The sequence below is a fragment of the Platalea leucorodia genome (genome assembly GCF_965183815.1).
Source record: "Platalea leucorodia genome assembly, chromosome: 1".
NCBI lineage: Eukaryota > Metazoa > Chordata > Aves > Pelecaniformes > Threskiornithidae > Platalea > Platalea leucorodia.
In genome coordinates, this window is record NC_138823.1 from 573,473 (window position 1) to 591,203 (window position 17,731).

At 66.5% G+C, this 17,731-nt stretch overlaps 1 protein-coding gene across 1 annotated transcript; it reads right to left on the minus strand.

Moving 5' to 3' along the window:
* Positions 1-103: 103 nt before the first annotated feature.
* SHARPIN (SHANK associated RH domain interactor) lies at positions 104-17,594 on the minus strand. Its single transcript, XM_082323153.1, has 14 exons — positions 17,345-17,594; positions 12,956-13,130; positions 12,146-12,256; positions 10,819-10,960; positions 8,165-8,255; positions 7,600-7,873; positions 6,768-6,898; positions 6,415-6,588; positions 2,305-2,465; positions 1,419-1,530; positions 1,166-1,345; positions 951-1,049; positions 722-865; positions 104-558 (listed from the first exon to the last, which is right to left on the minus strand). Exons 1-14 carry the CDS (start codon positions 17,564-17,566, stop codon positions 478-480), a joined length of 2,097 nt encoding a protein of 698 aa, XP_082179279.1. The 5' UTR covers positions 17,567-17,594; the 3' UTR covers positions 104-477.
* Positions 17,595-17,731: the final 137 nt, after the last annotated feature.

The window sequence follows — 17,731 nt, forward strand, 5'->3', positions numbered from 1 at the left end:
TCGGCGCCGGGTTGTGGGCTTGCGAAGGGCCTGTCCCCGTCGCCCCCGTCTCGGGGGGCTGAGGTACAGCCCCGCCGCTGCGGCAGCGCTGGCAGCACGGCTCTAGCACGCAGATGGCTTTATTGGGACGCCCCGCAGCGCCGGGCTGTGCCGCTCCCCGCCGCGGGGGCTCCGCTGCCGGCAGAAGGTCCGTGGAGCCCCCCAGCCTGCCCCCGCATCCCGGCACTGCCTGGGGCCAGGCTGCTGCCCGCTCCCTGCCGGGCCCCGCGGCACTTTTCCGCCCCGTGTCTGTCCTCTCCTTCCCCGGCTGCCGGACGCGGCTCTGCCTTGCGACCACAAGCGTCTCTGGGCCTCGCTCGGGCCGCGGTGCCGGCTCTGACCCCGGCTGCACTGTCCCTCGGCGCGAGAAGAGCGGCTCCCGGCCCCGGCTGCCTCCGGTGGGTCCCCCGTCCCCGCGGGGCTGGGCCAGGCAGGGGCTCAGTGGCAGTTTTGGCACCGGGGGTGGCACCTCTGTCCGTTGACGTTGCAGCGACATCCACCGCTGGTGTCCCCGGGGCCCTGGGTGGGGAGAGCGGGTCAGGCTCGGGGTGGGAGCCCACCTCGGGGCTCCCGGGGCCGGCTCCGCCACGGCCAGAGCGTGGTCCGGGGCACCGTGGGCTCCCCCGTCGCCAACCCCGCCTGCGGGGACAGGGGGTCCCTCCTGCCCCCCAGGATGGCTCACCCCGGGCCCCCAGCGCGGCCCCTTGGTCACCCAGCAGATCTCGGTCTGGCAGACGGTGCAGCGGATCCAGTCGCAGCCGTCCTTCTTCTGGACGATGATGAGGCAGGTGGGGCAGTGCATGGCCTCCCCGATCTGCACCAGGGTCTGGGGTGGGGGACAGACGGCCGTGAGGGACGTGGGGACGCGCTCCGGCCCCCCGCCCGCCCCGCCGGCCCCCCGGGGCCCCCACCTGCAGCATGTCGTTGGTTTGCCGGGCAGCCGAGTCATTCTGCGCCTGGAGCTTGAGGTCATCCTGGTACTGGCGGCAGTTCTTCCCTTCGTGGATGGCCTGGAGGGGTGCGGAGATGGCACCGCCATGGCACCGCCGCCCCCCAAGCCACCACTACGGCCCCCTCTGCGGCACCGGGGCGCGGTGCCGAGGGCGGGAGCGGTGCAGGGGCTCACCTTGCAGAGCAGGCAGTTGAGGGCCTGGCAGATGGGGCAGCGGAATTCGTTGACCGAATCCTCGTAGATGCACCAGCCCCGGCAGTCGGTGGTCTTGCAGTGGAAGCTGTTCTGGCTGCGCCGCTCTGCCAGCACCAGGCTCCTCTCCAGGAAGCGCCGGTACTCCTCCGGCGACACCAGCTGCGGAGACAGGCAGGGTCAGGATGCGGCCCCCCGCCCCAGCGCTGCCGGCACCCACCCGGGACGCGCTCACCGCCCGGATCTCCCGCTCCTGGAGGTGGCTGCCGCAGGCGTAGGAGTCGTCGCGGAAGGGACAGGCCACCTCCGGCTCCTCGCTGTAGTTGATCACCTGGCGCAGGCACTCCCTGTGGGAACAGGCGCCCCGTCACCGTGAGGGCTGGGGGGTCTCAGGGCTGGTCACTGCAAGGTCCGGGGGGGTCTCGGGGCCAGACCCCGCGAGTGCTGGGGGGGGGGGGGGGGGTCTCGGGGCTGGCCACCACGAGGGCTGGGGGGGTCTTGGGGCTAGTCAGCATGAGGGTGGGGTCTCAGAGCTGGTCACTGCAAGGGTCAGGGGCTCTCAGGGCCGGTCCCCACAAGAGCTGGGGGGGTCTTGGGGCTGGTCACTGCAAGGGCTGGGGGGGTCTCAGGACCGGTCACTGTGATGGTGGGGGTCTCAGAGCCGGTCACCGCAAGGGTCAGGGGCTCTCAGGGCCGGTCCCCACAAGAGCTGGGGGGGTCTTGGGGCTGGTCACTGCTAGGGCTGGGGGGGTCTCAGGACCGGTCACTGTGATGGTGGGGGTCTCAGGGCCGGTCACCGCAAGGGTGGGGGTCTCGGGGCTGGTCACCATGAGGGTGGGGGTCTCAGGGCCAGTCACTGTGATGGCGGGGGTCTCAGGGCCGGTCACTGCAAGGGTGGGGGTCTCGGGGCCAGTCACTGTGATGGCGGGGGTCTCGGGGCCAGTCACCACAAGGGTGACGGTCTCAGGGCTGGTCACTGCGATGGCGGGGGTCTCAGGGCCGGTCACCACGAGGGTGGGGGGTCTCAGGACCGGTCACTGCGATGGTGGGGGTCTTGGGGCTGGTCACCGCAAGGGTGGGGGTCTCGGGGCTGGCCCCCAGGCGGCTCCGTCGGGCGTTACCTGCAGAAGTTGTGCAGACACTCGCGCAGCAGCACCCCCTCGCCCGGGGCAACCTGCTGGTAGCAGATGCGACACTCCAGCACCTCCCGGTTGGGCACCAGCACCTCCTCCTCCAGCTGCAGCAGCTGCTGGAAGTTCTTCAGCCGCTCGGCCTCCAGCGCCTGCCAGCGAGGAACAGCCCCGGTCAGCCCCCTGGCACCACCACAAGCCCCCGAGCCAGGCTCGACCCCCTGCGGAGGGGCCCAAGACCAGCGTTTGCCACCTCCATCCCCTCCAGCAGCCCCTGGCCTCGTGCCCCCGGGGGACGGCTCCTGAGCTGGAGCCGAGGGTGCCAGGCCGGAGGGGGCATCGCCGGCTCTGCCCCATGGGGAGCACGGCTACCACCGGGAGAGCCGGCACAGCCCCGCGAGGCTGGCATGACACCACGCCTCTCACAGCCCTTGTGGCCACCATCCAAGGGACTGGGGCCACTCATCCCCAAGTCCCCCACAGCTTTGGTAGCCAGGAGGAATGGTTGCGGTCAGGGAGTCGGGTCTGGATTTGCAGGGACCCCCCCAGGGAAAGGAAAGCAGAGAGGGGCCGGCTGCCGCCGGACCGAGCCGCACCCCGGTGTTTCCCCATCCCATCCCCACGCCCGTGCATCCCAGGGACGCCAGCACCAAGCCCCGGCAGCCGCTGGGGTCCCAGCAGTCCCTGGAGGGTCAGCGCGGGCATTCCTGGGGCACTTTAACACATTTTAAACCCCGTGATTTTCTGTGCGTGTCACTGAGGCCGGCGCACAAGGCAACAGGGCCCCTGCTCCGCGGGCGCGTGGGGCTGGGGGGACTGAGGCTGCCGGAGCTCGGGCCTTGGGGGACCCTTTACATCACACCAGCGCTTCGCGATCGCCGCAGCCACAAACCCCCAGCGTTTGCCCCATCCCACCTGCGCCCCTTCCCCGGCACCCAGCCGAGCCCCAGCCTCCGCTCCTGGCCCCGAGCACCCGGGTGAAAGCGGCAGCCGTGAGGGTGCAGCACCGAGGCCCGGCTTCGGCACGGGCGGCTCGGTGACCCCCCTGCTCTCGTGCAGCCCTGCGAGGAAGCGCCTGCCGACTTCCCTTCCATTTCACAGAATCAAAGAAGGGTTTGGGTGGGAAGGGACCTTCAAAGCTCATCCAGCCCAACCCCTGCCATGGGCAGGGACATCTTCAACCAGAGCAGGGTGCTCACAGCCCCGTCCAGCCTGGCCTTGAACGTCTCCAGGGATGGGGCATCTCCCACCTCTCTGGGCAACCTGGGCCAGTGCCTCACCACCCTCAGCACAAACAATTTCTTCCTTCTGTCCAGTCTGAATCTCCCCTCTTTCAGTTTAAAACCATCCCCCCTTGTCCTGTCGCTGCAGGCCCTGCTACAAAGCCTCTCCCCATCTTTCTCACAAGCCCCCTTTAAGCACGGAGAGGCCGCAATCAGGTCTCCCCGCAGCCTCCTCCTCTCCAGGCTGAACCCCCCCAGCTCTCAGCCTTTCTCCACAGCAGAGGGGTTCCAGCCCTCTGGCCATTTCGGTGGCCTCCCCTGACCCCGCTCCAACAGGTCCATGTCTGTCTGGTGCTGAGGACCCCCGAGCTAGACGCGGTGCTCCGGGGGGGTCTCACCAGAGCGGAGCAGAGGGGCAGAATCCCCCCCTCTCCCCGCTGCCCACGCTGCGGGGGATGCAGCCCGGGAGACGCTTGGCTTTCTGGGCTGCCAGTGCATGTTGCCGGATCACATCCCGTTTGTCCCCCAGTCCTCCCCCGCAGGGCTGCTCTCCATCCATCCATCCATCCCCCAGTCTGTGCTGGCAGCGGGGCTTGCCCCGACCTGGGTGCAGGACCTTGACCTCGGCCTGGCTGAACTGCATGAGGTTCCCACAGCCCCGCTCCTCCAGCCTGCCCATTTCATTGCACGAACAACCCCCACGCAGGCGGTGGCAGCTCCCCCCGCGCCGCAGAGCGGCCGCCGCAAGAAGACGGCAGAGCCGCGCTGGTGGGATAAGGCTTTAATGAGGGAAGGAATCCATCCACAGCCCCTCCTGTGGCACCGCAGCCCCGTCACGCACCCCACAGCCGCTTTGGGGAGGCACCATCCAACCCAAGGAGCCACAGTGCCAAACCGAGGGTCCCGTCCCTCCCCCCGGCCCGGGGGATGCGTGGCTCCCTGCTGGGACCAGCCCGGCCCTGCGTGGCTGCAGGATGAGATCTCCAATGCAAAGTGCAACGTGGAATAACCAACCCTGCAGACCCCAGGACGCCGGCAGCTCCAGGAGACGGAGGGGCCCGTGGCACAGAGCGCCCTGACCGATGGCCACACGCTGTGCCGGGCCCACGCGGATGCTGGTTTGGGCAGAGCAGTTCACCCATCCCGGTGCTGGACCTGGGGAGCGCAGGGCTCGTGGCAGCCAGGGAGAGGATTGCAGCACTGGGGTCCCCCGAACCCACGGCCGCACCTTAGCCAAAATCCCCCCCGACCTATTCCCATGGGTGCTGCAGGGCGAGCGCCCCGGCGAGGGCTGGTGCCTGCGAGGCAAGGGCTCAGGGCCGGCCCCTGCCGCCGGTGACCCCTGGCCAGCTCCCAAGACCACGGCTGCTCACCGGGCAGCCTGCTGCGACGCCACCCCTCTGCCTACAGAGCAAGGAAGAAACCCCAAACCTGAGACCCCCAGAGCACGGCCCCCCGAGCCTCAGAGACTCCCAAAGCAGTCCCAGGCCGAGCACCGTCAGCACCAACAGTGCCGAGCCCCGGCCACACCAGCTCTTCCCTGAAGCCCTCGCAAACGGGACGGTAGCAGAAGGCAGCAGCAAGGTGAAGGGCCGGCCGGTGGCAGGGGCTCTGGCCAGGCACAGGTGGAGAGGGCTGGGCTGCCGGCACGGGGAGGCGGAGGGAAAACTCCCAGGACTGGGACGGCAAGCGACAGCTCCTCTCTGGCAGATGCCCACCAGGTGCCCTGGGATGCACCCCACTCCCCGCTGGCACCCCGGGCAGGAGCAGCACACCGGACGGACGCCATTAACCTGGAAGCTGCCACGCTCGCAGGGCTGCTCCTGTGATGCCGAAGGGCCCAGCCCCTCGCGCTCCCCCACCAGCCCCCGGCTCCCGGAGCCCCCAGAGCGAGCGGCACGTCCCCCCGGCAGCTCGGGGCCGAGGCCAGGCCCCACCGGCTCTTCTCCTGCAGAAAGTTCCTGCATCAACTCTAGGGTCTGAGCAAGGGGGTGGCCCGGCGGCAGCCGCTGGGCGCACGCGGGGGCCGGCCTGGTGGGCACCGGGTCCTGGTGGGCACCGGGTCCTGGCCGGTGGGGCAGGACGGGGTATCCGGGCGGGCCAGGCACAGGGCGGCTAGCAGAATTCGGAGGACAGGTGGATGAAGTCATCCGAGGAACCCGAGCCCAGGACGCAGTGCGCAGCTGAGCCATCCTCTCTCCTTCCCTTTTCCTAGCGGGATCCCAGCACAAGAGAAAAAAGAAAGAACAGAAGGATTTGGTCAGTGGCTGAGCCAGAGGCCCCCCGAGTCCTGCGGCGCACCCTGAGCTCGGGGCCGGGGCTCCCCCTGCAGCCGTGGCCCGGGGGGCTCCCATCGGAGCCCCCCCCACTTTTCTATGAAATGGGGAACAGCTTGCAGCGAACACCAGAAAGCGCAGCCCGACAGCTGCTCGGCACAGGGCCGCCGAGACGGCGCACTACGCACATTCGGCGAGAGAAGAAGGACCGGCCGGACTGGGGTGCCGCGTCCTGCCAAGCTCTGCCCGCGGGGTCGCGGATCCCTGCCCTGCCACAGATCGCTGCTGGCCCTTCACACAGCCGCAGACGAACGAGCGGTCAGATCCCTGCCGCAGCAGCGGCGTCCATCTCCTCTAACAGCCAGAAGACGCCACACTCACGACGCAGCACCTCCGCCCGTCCCCAGGGCGCTCAGGCAGGCAGCGGCTGCCCCTCGGGGTGTCCGCCTCTCCTTCCCAGCCCGTTTCCCAGAGCAGCGCGGGATCCGCGTGCTCGCGACACCTCCAAACCCTGCCGATGCCCGATCCTCCCCGAGTCTGTCCTCGAGCACGGGGTGCGGGGAGCACAGCGGCTCCCCGAGGCGGACAGTGAGCCCCCTTACCTGCTGGTACTGCAGGATCCCCTCCTGCTCCTGCTGCATCCTCCACAGCTCCGTCTCATCCGGCTTGTAGCTGCCGGGGACCACGTAGTCGTCAGGACGGTCCGTGCTGCACATCTCGCAGCCCGGCCGCGTGGGCTTGTTGATGAAGGTGCATTTTGGACACGACCAGCCCGCCTGCAGGGACATGCGAGAGATGCAGGAGCCGGGAAAAATGCTTTGGAGAGAGGGAAGGGTGGGGATAGGACACCAAAGGAGCGCCCACCCTTCCCCAGCACCCCCCAGACTGGGAGAAAGGGAGGACACTGGGGGGGCAGAGCAGGGTGGCAATGGGGGGGACACCGTGGGCCATGTACCTGCACTGGCGAGGGCAGACTCGTGGCAGCAGGCTTTGGCTGGGCACTGAAAAGGTCGCCGATCTGCAGTGTGTCCAAGTGCTGGCTGATCTCACCGATGTCCATCTTCCTGCCGGCCTCATTCCCCCAGCCTGGAGAGCGACGCCGGGGAAGAGGGACATTACAGCCAGCCCAGGGACCGGTGCGGGACCGGGCAGCCAGGCCTGGCCAAGAGCGTGCCACGCTGTGCCTGGGCAGCCTCTGCTCTCCAGGGAAGAGGCCGCTTGTCCCGGGCAGGGAGCACGGAGCTGGGGACCAGCCCTGCCCCAGCCCATCGGCACAAGTGGGGTCGGCCCACGGCGCTGAGCCCGCTCCTGGTCCCACGAAGCCCAATGGCTCGTGGCGCGGGACTCCGATACGCGACAAGAGGAGTGCCTGGGGCGGACGCTGGACCTCTCCTCACCACTCCGCTTTCGGTAAAGGGGGAAAACAACAGGAAGGCCACGAAGGCTCTTCCCGAGCACGCTCGGCAGCATGGAGGGTGCAGGCAAGCGATGGCTTCCCACGACAGAGGATATCGGCTCCCAGAGCCCCGCTCCACTCTGTCCTGGAGAAGCCGCTCAGCCTTTTCTACCGGTGCAGCAGGGCCTGAAGGTACCAGCCCCTGGAGGTACCGCCCAGAGAGCCCCCCAGCACCCCACACATCCTCACCCACCCCGGCACAACAGCACCCGTGATGCCAGGGTCCCCGTCCCTGCTGCTACGCCCGGTCCGGCACCCTGCGCTGGAGCCAGGCAGGACCTGGGCTGCCCTCCCCACCGGTGGCCACAGGGAGGGCGGAGGCGAGCCAGACCTTTCTTCGGAGACATGTTGGGCAGGGTGTTGTATTTGCGAGTTTCCCCAGCAGCGTCGCTCAGCGAGGAGGTGGAGCTGAGCATGAGCTGGGCCTGGTCCTCCTCGTAGCGCTGCTCGGTGAGCTCAGCCATCTTCGCCGAGAGCAGGTAGAGGAACGCAGTGTCGCCATCCCTGCGGATGCCGTAGGAGGAAACGGTCCGTTCGTCCACGCACAGGCACTGCCCGATGATCCAGCGCTGAACCAAGGGGTGGAACCCGTAATCCTGGAAGATCTGGGCAGCAGGAGAAGCTCAGAGGTGAGCCCGCAGCCACAGCTTCCTCGCAGCTTCTCACCCCGACTCGTGGCTCGGCAGTGGCCGCGGCCACGCTGGCATGCCTCAGCGAGCCAGGAGAACCGGGGAAGAGCCGGCTCCACAAAGGGAGAGGAGCGGCTGGGAAAGCCCAGCTCCCGTGCCGCAGGTACAAGCATTTAAAATGGGGCTGCGGGGACCCCAGGGGCTCCCATCTCCCGGCCGGGCTGGGGGTCTCACACCGCGCGGCATCAGGCTCGCACCGCTCCGTACCTGCTGCTTGAGCGTGGCTATTGTAGTGTGAGCGCGGACCCTGATGGTGATGCTTGCAGAAGATGTCGCATCCTCCACGCCGACCTTCATGCTGGAGAAGAGAGATGGATGCCGTTAGAGGGGGGCTGCCGGGATCGGGGTATGGCAGTGCGATGCTCTCAGCCTGCTGCTCCGAGCCGTGGAGCCAACGCCGCGGGCGGTGCCCCGCGGGGGAGTCTCGCGAGGTCTAACAGCGTGTTTCCAGCCGTGATCCGTGTATCACATCCCGGGAAACTGGGACAGGCATCCCCCGGCCTGGGCCCTGCCTGCCTCCGCCAGCAGCTCCCGGCCTGTGCCTGCCAAGGACTGCATCCCGAACCTCACGTTTAGCACTCACGGGGAGCTTGCTTCCCCCCAAGTTTGTTTATCCTCTATTCCAGCCTCTTTATCCTTGCAGCCTCGGCAATGATTTCCACCATGTACTTAAATGCAGTGAGAAAAAATATTTCCTTTCACTTGCTTTGAATCTGGTGCTTCCGAATTTCCTGCGGCTCTTAGCCCACCCTTCTCTACACCAGTCCCTGACAGACCCCCCTCGCCCCCAGCCGCCTCTCCACCAGACCAGAGCCTGAACCTTTTAGGCTCTCCTCTTGCACAAGGTGTTTCATGCCTCTAAGCACAAAATCTAAGCTGGATTTCCCAAGTATTAAGACAGAAACCAGCAAGTAGGGCTGGAATCTCCCGTTTGGTCCCTCACCTTTTCCTAACGGCTCCTGTATTGGGTTTGCGTGGCAAGGTTTTGGCAGCGGGGGGGCTACAGAGGCGGCTTCTGTGAGAAGAGGCCAGAAGCTTCCCCAGTGTCCGACAGAGCCCATGCCACCGGCTCCATGACGGACCCGCCGCTGGCCAAGGCCGAGCCCATCGGCGATGGCGGTACCACCTCTGGGATAACACGTTTAAGAGGGGGAAAGAACGCCGTGCGCCGCTGCGGGGGACGAGGTGGAGAAAATCGGGAGTGAAGTTAAGCCTGGGAAGAAGGGAGCGCTGGGGAGAAGGGGTTTTAAGATTTGGTTTTATTTCTCATTATCCTACTCTGATTTGATTGGCAATAAATGAAATTAATTTCCCCAAGTTGACTCTGTTTTGCCCGTGGCGGCAACTGCTGAGTGATCTCGACCCACGAGCCTTTCGTCGTATTTTCTCTCCCCTCTCCAGCTGAGGAGGGCAGCGATAGAGCGGCTTGGTGGGCACCTGGCATCCACAACTCCGAACGCTGCAGGGCGTGCTGAGCACCGCTGGCCCTGCCTGAGCCGCCCGCCGTCTCGCCGAGCCCGCTGCATCGCATCCCGCTTTCATGTGCCCGCCAGCATCTTCCCCGTTTGCCCCCCTTCGCATTTATCAGCGTTGAGTTCAAGCGCTCGGAGCCACAAGACCCGTCTGTAAGTCCAGACCTGCGGCTCATCCACATTTCCACAAATGATCTCATTTGCGTGTCCCTGGAACAGCCCCGTCTCCGCAGACGCCTCCGCTCTCTGCTGCGATACGCAGCTCTCCGTTCCTGCCCTGCATCTCCCACCTTTCGGCTGGTTATCAGTCCAAAGGAGGACACTCCCTCCTGCTCCACGGCACATTGCTCTCCTTGAAAGCTTCTAAGGAAGCTGGCCAGAAGCGTTTTGGCATTCCTGGCACAGCACGCCGGCCAGGCTGCCCTGCCCTCTGGCTCACCGACCCTCTCCAGGGCACTCGGAGCTGGGAGACACAACTCCTCCCCATTACTGACGTTTACCCACGGATCTCCTCAGTCTCGTCCCGGCTACCGCTGCCTTGAGACGGAATCGGCGTTTGAATCCTCCTGCAGGCCTTTTACAAACCTGCGCCACACGTGGCAGTGCTCTTTGGAGCGGTCCCCCAGGCAGACGGGAGCGGGGACCGAGGGAGGCTGCCAGAGGGGCGTCCCCAGGTCCCCCGGCCGGGGAAAGCTGTCCCAGCAGCCGGTGACGGGCCCTTCAGAGGGGCACGGCTGTGTTCCAGCAGAGCCTGCAGACCCCGCAGGACCAGCTCCCTGCTGTGCCGGCTGCTGCCCAGACGGGCTGCCCCTCTGGATTCCTGGCTGTTCCGGCAGCACCCAGTATCCTGCTCCTGTATCCCCCCTCTCCTCCCTCTCGGGAGCTAGGGAAGAAGTACAAATCCCAGGATACCACATTCCTCCAGGAAAGCTGTGGCTTCCCCAGCACCAGCTGCCTGCTTCCCTCTCCCGCCAGGACCGATCCCAACTGACGGCAGAGGAATTCATGGAGCAGCTCTGCTCCAGGGGCTGCAGGAGGCTGTTCTGGCTCTGCCGGCCCCTGACAGACATGCAAGCGTCCCGGACCGTCACCGCTACAGGCAAAACCACATCAAAAAAGACAGACCCAAGGGCAACACAGCCCAGGGACACGGGGCGAGCGACCCAAACATCCAGCAGAAGGGCAGAGCTGCAGGGGAGGAGGTGCTGGCTGGGCAGGCAGAACGCCCCAGGCTCCTGGCAGCTGCCTGCAGAGGAGCGCAGAGCCCCGGCACGGGACCCAGGGCTCCATCCGAGGCAGGTCTTGCTCCCGTGGGCCCGAGCGGGGATGCAGAGGAGCAGGAGGTGCGCTCACATCGGCTCCAAGGACGCGCCGGTCGGAGGTGCTCACCTGATATCATCCGTGGGGTAGTTGGACTCCTTCAAGAGGATACTGAGTGTGGCTTGCTGGCGAGCCAGGGCCACGGCACACTGCGAGGCCACCTCCTCGTCTCCGTACTCGATCGCCTGGGCGAGGTGGAGCGCCAGGTCCTCTGTGGCGGGGCGGAGAGGGAGAATGGTAAAGAGGCAGCCGGTCTGTAAACACCCTCCCTGGGGCACGGCACAACCACTGCCACCCCTGGCACCGGCAAGGCCAGCACCCAGAGGGGCCTGACTCCGCGTGTGCCACAGCCGCACATCTAGAAACAGCAATTCTGGTTCAGTTCAGCACAGGAACAGTGCTGAAGGAGCTGTACCAGGCTCCTCAGAAGCCCGCTTGCTGTACAGCCTCCTGAGGCAGGAGGAGGAGCAGCCATGCTGCTGGAGAGGTGCGGCTGAGAGCACCGAGGGAAATTTCTGGGGCCACCGGGAGCTTCGTTCTGTCCCTCCCTGCACAGCTGGGCTGACCCGACCACACACAGCGACCTCCTGGGACACATGGCCCGCAGCCCTGCCGCGGGGGAGGCTGCTGCCCACAGGACCAGAGTTTCACGGGGGGCCAGGAAGGCCAACGGCATCCTGGCTTGTATCAGGAACGGTGTGGCCAGCAGGAGCAGGGAGGTGATGGTGCCCCTGCGCTGGGCACCGGTGAGGCCGCCCCTCGAATGCTGTGCTCAGCGCTGGGCCCCGCACCCCAAGGCGGCCATGGAGGGGCTGGAGCGTGGCCAGAGCAGGGCAGCGAGGCTGGGGCAGGGGCTGGAGCACAAGGCTGGGGAGGAGCGGCTGGGGGAGCTGGGGGGGCTCAGCCTGGAGAAGAGGAGGCTGAGGGGAGCCCTCATCGCTCTCTGCAACGGCCTGAAAGGAGGCTGGAGCCGGGGGGGTCGGTCTCTGCTCCCCAGGAACAAGCGATGGGACGAGAGGGAACGGCCTCAAGCTGCACCAGGGCAGGTTTGGGTTGGATATTAGGAAAATTTCTTCACGGAGAGAGTGGTCAGGCCCTGGCCCAGGCTGCCCAGGGCAGGGGTGCAATCAGAGTCCCTGGAAGTGTTCAAAAAACGTGTGGATGTGGTGCTAAGGGACGTGGTTTAGTGGCAGACTTGGCTGTTTGGGTTTAAGTTTGGACTTGATGATCTTAACGGTCTTTTCCAACCTTAATGATTCGATCATCCTATGATAAAAGAACTTGCTGTCAGCCACAGGCCGGGGAGCAGCTGGACCCGGGTCTGAGCCTGTCTCCCATGGAGGGTTGGTAACTCCTGATATACGAAAAGAGCCAGAAAACCTTCCCCCTCAAATACCTGTCTCAGAAAGCTCCAGGGACAGAGCTGCCTCCGGATCCTGATCTGCAGAGACGCCCCCGGCAGCTGCGGGCAGGGACGAGGCCTGGGACGCCAGCATGCTGTCCGAGGCTGAGGGAAAGCAGGAACACGTCAGGGCAGGGCAGTGCCACCTCCTGAGCAGTGACTGTCACCGTCTGTCCTCCCCGAGGAGCTCCACGCTCGCACCACGGGGAGAAGGCACACCGGGAAGCCCTGGGCTACACAAGGTCGCTTGAGGCGAAGGTAACAGCGACCCTAATCCACATCCCAAGGGCTGAGAGAGCTCAGAGAGCAGCCTCAGCGACAGCCCACCGTCTCTGCAAAGCCTTTGGCCGCCGCTCCCCTGAACTCCCAGGACTGCCGGAGTAAAGGCAGCAGAGATGCAGCACGCTCCTCCGGCTCCTCAGACCCTCCCGGTGCTGCTTTTCTCCCTTCAAGCGAGCAGCTCCCTCCCCGCACGTGGGGCTGGGACAGCCACTCCTGTTCCCACGTCGCTGCCCACACCACCTCCTGTCTCCCGGGGTCCCCTCCGCTCCCTCGGATGCCCCAAAGTACGCGGGAACCCTCCCAACGTCCTTCTCCAGGTGTGCAGGAGTTAACGCCCCGGAGAAGGAGAGGACTGAGATGCTGCCCCAGCACTCGGGGAGCCAGGAGCAGCTGGTATTGCACGCCCGAATTATTTCACAGCAGGATCAGCCGAAGCCTTGTCTCCCAGCCGGGTCCCTCTGGGCAGCAGGCAGATGCCCCAGGTCCCTGCCTGCCCTCGGGGAGCCGCCTGCCCGCACTGACCTTTCTGCACCTCCCGCAGGGAGCTGCTCACGATCGTCCACCACTTCTGCGCCTCCCGCTCCTCCTCGAAGTTAAACACCATGGGCTCGTCCGAGGAGCCGAGGACCGTCAGCTCATGGCACGTGGGGCTTCTCACCTTGTACGAGATGTCCTTGAGGTCATACTCGGCGACGTTCTGGGGGAAGCAGAAGCACGAAGAGGGTCACGCCATGACGGAGCCAGGCTGAAGACGCGCCGCATGTGGACGGTGCACTGGGCAAGGGGGCAACCCCCCGGCACGGTGTCTGGGCCAGGACCTGGGGACATGGGCTGTCCCTCTCCTCCACGATCGTTCCTCATGAGACAAGTGTGGACAGAAACACACACCCAGCCAAGTGCAACCCTCCGTCCCCAGGCGCCGAGCCACAAACCCAGCCTGAAACGCTGATCCTCCATGCCCAGGGCTGCCTCCAAGCCCCGCTGCCTGCAGTCTCGCGTCCTCCACCCCGGCCAGAGGCCACCGCAGAACACCGAGGGCTGTGACCTGCTCGCAGCCACCAACCTGGCACCTGCCGGGCCATCCCTGGCCACCCTGTGCCAGCGCGGCCATCTCCACCGAGTGCGCACCAACTAAACACACCGCTTCTCCCGTGTTTGACTCGAACCTTCTCTCAAGAGCAAAGCGCAGGAGGCATCTAAGGCAACTCAGGCTCCATGACACCAGCTCTTGGTGGAAGCCAGTTCCTTCCCCCTTTTACAAGCCTTGGGAAAACCCTTCCCCACACGCACACCCACCTCGGGGCTCAGCTTTCCCCATGTCCCCCGGGCAGACAGGCTCTGCCAGCTCCCGGCCGGCGGTGGGGCACGGGACCAGCCTCCGCAGGAGAGCCCCGGCCGTCCTCGGGGCACCCCAGCCCCGCTCCCCCGCCCCGGCTGACGCCAGTCTTGGCTTCACGTCGGAGCTTTCAATTCCGCTTCTGGTAAAATGGCAGCTCGGGAGGAGCCGGGGAGCAGGGAAGGGCTCTGCGCAGCCACCTGCCGCCGCGCCCCAGCAGGCAGCGAGCAGGAAGCAGGCAGGCGCTGCCTGCCTGCCTGCACCGCGCGGAGCCGTACGGGACGGGGCGGGTGGAAGGAAGTTCAAGAGAAACCGCCGGTTTCCTTGCCTTTCATCCGAGTTTAATGTCCTGCCAAGTCCCCCCCGGCCCGCTGTCCCCTGTCCCAACACCAGGATTACAGGAATGGGGAGGGAAAAGAGAGAAGCTGATGAAAAGCCCCCCACCCCGCTGGCAGCTTTCCCTTGGAGTCGTCAGCTCGGAGGGTAAAACTGACCCCGGAGCAGCTCCCGGGGGTCCTCCGCACCCACGTCCCAGGGGAAGGACGCTCCCAGGAGACGGAATCAAAGCGAGGGAGGAACCAGGGCCACCTACCGAGTCAGAAACGTCTGTCCCTGACACACGCCCACGGCCTCGCACCCCCGCCTGCTGCCTCCGGCTCCGATCCCTCAGGAAAACATCCAGGAACACACAGTTTCGATTCGCCGGGTGCCCGGAGCTGCCAGCTCTGGCTGTTGGGCCAAGGGAGCAGCCCCTGCCCCCAGGAGATGTCAGGGAAGGCCAGGGAGGTGGTGGGAGCGGGGAGGTGTGCCGTGGAGCCGCTGGCGACGGGCAGCTGCAGCCAAACAGGCACCTCCGGCTCATCCTCCACCGGGCCTGGGAGCCGCTGAGCGACCAGCCCGGGGCTCAGACGGGAGGTTTTGGCTGCGTAACCTCTCCTGAGGACGAGGAACCTCTCGTCCCCAGCCTCTGTAGCTGCACCAGAGGAGAGGACAGCGGACCCGCAACTTCGTCCCCCTCCTTGTCCCTCGCAGCTCACAGCCCTTCGAGGGCTGAGCAGCTCCCCAGCGTCGGGGGAGGCTCCCCCAGCCGCCCCAAGAGCCGATCCCCTTCCCACGGGCACGGCCTGGGCTCCTTCCCAGCGGGAGCTGCCTGCCAGCTTGATCCCGAGCAGGGATCCTGCGCCGGAGCCCTCCCATTACACCGGGCCAGGGCGGGCGGACGGCAGCGCGCCGCGGGATTAACGCTGCCGCGGCAAGCGGAGGCTGAGGTTTTATGCCAGCAGCCGGCCCGCCCTGCGGTCAGCTGCCGGGCAGAGCAGCTGCTCCGACGCCAGTTGCCATCGGGGGCCGGCCCGGTGCTGCCGTCCGCACCCCAGCCGGGACGGAATCCAGCCCAGGCGAGGCCAGGGCGGACGGCGGCTCAGCTGCCGTGTGTCACTGCAGCATTCTGACCTTGAGAGGGGAGAAGGAGAGGGGGGATCAGGTCCGGGCTCTGTGGAGTCTCGCCAGACACCACGTTGCCCTTTCGCGCTGCCTCTCGGCTCATCTCATCGCCCGTCCCATCGCTCGCCTCCCCGGATGAGCCGCCACCTCGTGCACAACCCGACGCTGCTGTGGCAGGCACGTGCCACAGCTCCGCTGCGCTCAGGTAGAAACCGAAAGCCAGGTTTGAGCTTAACCACAGGAGTACCCGTGGTGACGGCAGAGCATCCAGCGCACGTTAGGGCGGCAGGAACCAAAAGCGGATGGGGAGCGTGAGCTGAGGCCCACGCCGCCTCCCCGGCAGCACCAAGACCTCGGGTTTTACACGGCATTTACAGGGCTTGAACCGCACAAAGCGCAGCGCCGTGCCCCGTCACTGCCACCGTGCCCCCCTGCGCGGCAGAGCCGGCAGGGAGCAGCCCCGGCCCGGCGTGCCCCACGCGAAGCCAAGGAACCCCAGCCTTTGCAGGGAAGAGCAGCGATGACCGTCATCGAACCACGCGGAGCTGGAGGGGGAGCAGAGCGCTGGGTCCGAGGGCAGCGCCAGGGAAAGGCAGCTCCCAGCTCCACCATGTCGCCCTTTTGTGTTTATCAGAGCCATCAGCACCGTCGCCTCCACCCTTCCTTCCCGATCGCCTCCCCGGCGCTAGGAGCAGCGATTCGGAGGGGGAAGATCTCCAGCACGGCACAAACCAGAATGCGGAGGGGATGGAGAAGAAAGGCACCACGGGAGTGGGGCAGCGGGCAGCTCAGCGGTGTAGCCTCAGCGCGTCAGGGGGCAGGAAAAGTCTTGGCCCACGTGCAGCTGCCCCCAGACATGAGAAAATTGGGGGAAAATCAGCCAGGAGCGGGTCTGCTCCTGAAACAGGGACCCAGGCAGGCTGGAGGAGTTCAGCAAGGCCGAGGGCAAGGTCCTGCACCTGGGTCGGGGAAAGCCCCGCTGCCAGCACAGACTGGGGGAGGGATGGATGGATGGATGGAGAGCAGCCCTGCGGGGGAGGACTGGGGGACACTGGTGGGGGACAAACGGGACGTGAGCCAGCAACGTGCGCTGGCAGCCCAGAAAGCCAAGCGTCTCCTGGGCTGCATCCCCCGCAGCGTGGGCAGCAAGGCGAGGGGGGGATTCTGCCCCCCTGCTCCAATGTCCTGAGACCCCTCTGGAGCCCTGCGTCCAGCTCAGGGGTCCTCAGCATGGGAGGGACATGGAGCTGTTGGAGCGGGGCCAGGGGAGGCCACCGAAATGGCCCGAGGGCTGGAACCCCTCTGCTGTGGGGACAGGCTGGGAGCTGGGGGTGTTCAGCCTGGGGAGGAGGAGGCTGCGGGGAGACCTGATTGCGGCCTCTCCGTGCTTAAAGGGGGCTTGTGAGAAAGATGGGGAGAGGCTTTGTAGCAGGGCCTGTAGCAACAGGACAAGGGGGGATGGTTTTAAACTGAAAGAGGGGAGATTCAGACTGGACAGAAGGAAGAAATTGTTTGTGCTGAGGGTGGTGAGGCACTGGCCCAGGTTGCCCAGAGCGGTGGTCGATGCCCCATCCCTGGAGACGTTCAAGGCCAGGTTCGACGGGGCTGTGAGCACCCTGCTCTGGTTGAAGGTGTCCCTGCCCATGGCAGGGGTTGGGCTGGATGAGCTTTGAAGGTCCCTTCCCACCCAAACCCTTCTGTGATTTGATGACACAGAGCTGGTGCTGCAGCCAAAGCAAGCAGGGACCTGAGCAGGGACCCTGTCTGAGGAGGGGAGGGCAGCAGGGGCTCAGTGAATCACAGAATCGTTTAGGTTGGAAAAGACCTTTAAGATCATCGAGTCCAACTGTAACCCAGCGCTGCCAAGGCCACCACTAAACCACGGCCCTCAGCACCACGTCTGCCCGGCTGTTAAACCCCCCCAGGGATGGGGACTCAGCCCTGCCCCGGGCAGCCTGGGCCAGGGCCTGGCAGCCCTTTGGGGAAGGGATTGTCCCTAATTTCCCCGCTCCGCCCGCCCCGGCGCAGGCCCAGGCCCTCCCCTCTTGGCTCCCCGGCACCGGGGACGGGACGGGGTACCCGACCGCCTCCTCCCCCGCCCCGCCATCCCCCGGGACACCCCCCGGTCTCACCGCTCCGCCGGCCGCCTCCGGTTGCCGCAGGCCGAGGCGGAAGCGGCGCTGCCCTCCGGCCGCCGGTTCGACGCTGAGCTGCAGGCGGAGCGCGGAGGCAGCGGGCAGCGGCGGGAGGCGGGAGGGCCGCGCCAGCCCCGCCCGCACCGCCATCAGCACGGTGGGCGGCGGCGGCGCCGGGGCCGCGGCCGGGGCCGGGGCGGGGGCACCGGGCAGAGCCATCGCCGCCGCCGCCGCCTCCCTCCGCCGCCGCCGGAACTTCCGCCCGCCGCGCGCTCCGGCGGGAAACGTGCACCCGCGTCCCAGCGTTCCGGTACCGGACGATCCGGTCCGGCGGGGAAACGCGACCCCGCGTCCCACCGTTCCGGTACCTCCGAGCCGCGAGGG

Coding starts and splice junctions, on each gene's coding strand:
- SHARPIN (XM_082323153.1), bottom strand. CDS start 17,566: ATGGCTCTGCCCGGTGCCCCCGCCCCGGCCCCGGCCGCGGCCCCGGCG. Junction 1,531..2,304: donor TGTCTGCACAACTTCTGCAG/GTAACGCCCGAC, acceptor CTGTTCCCACAG/GGAGTGCCTGCGCCAGGTGA. Junction 1,050..1,165: donor TCAACTGCCTGCTCTGCAAG/GTGAGCCCCTGC, acceptor GCACCCCTCCAG/GCCATCCACGAAGGGAAGAA.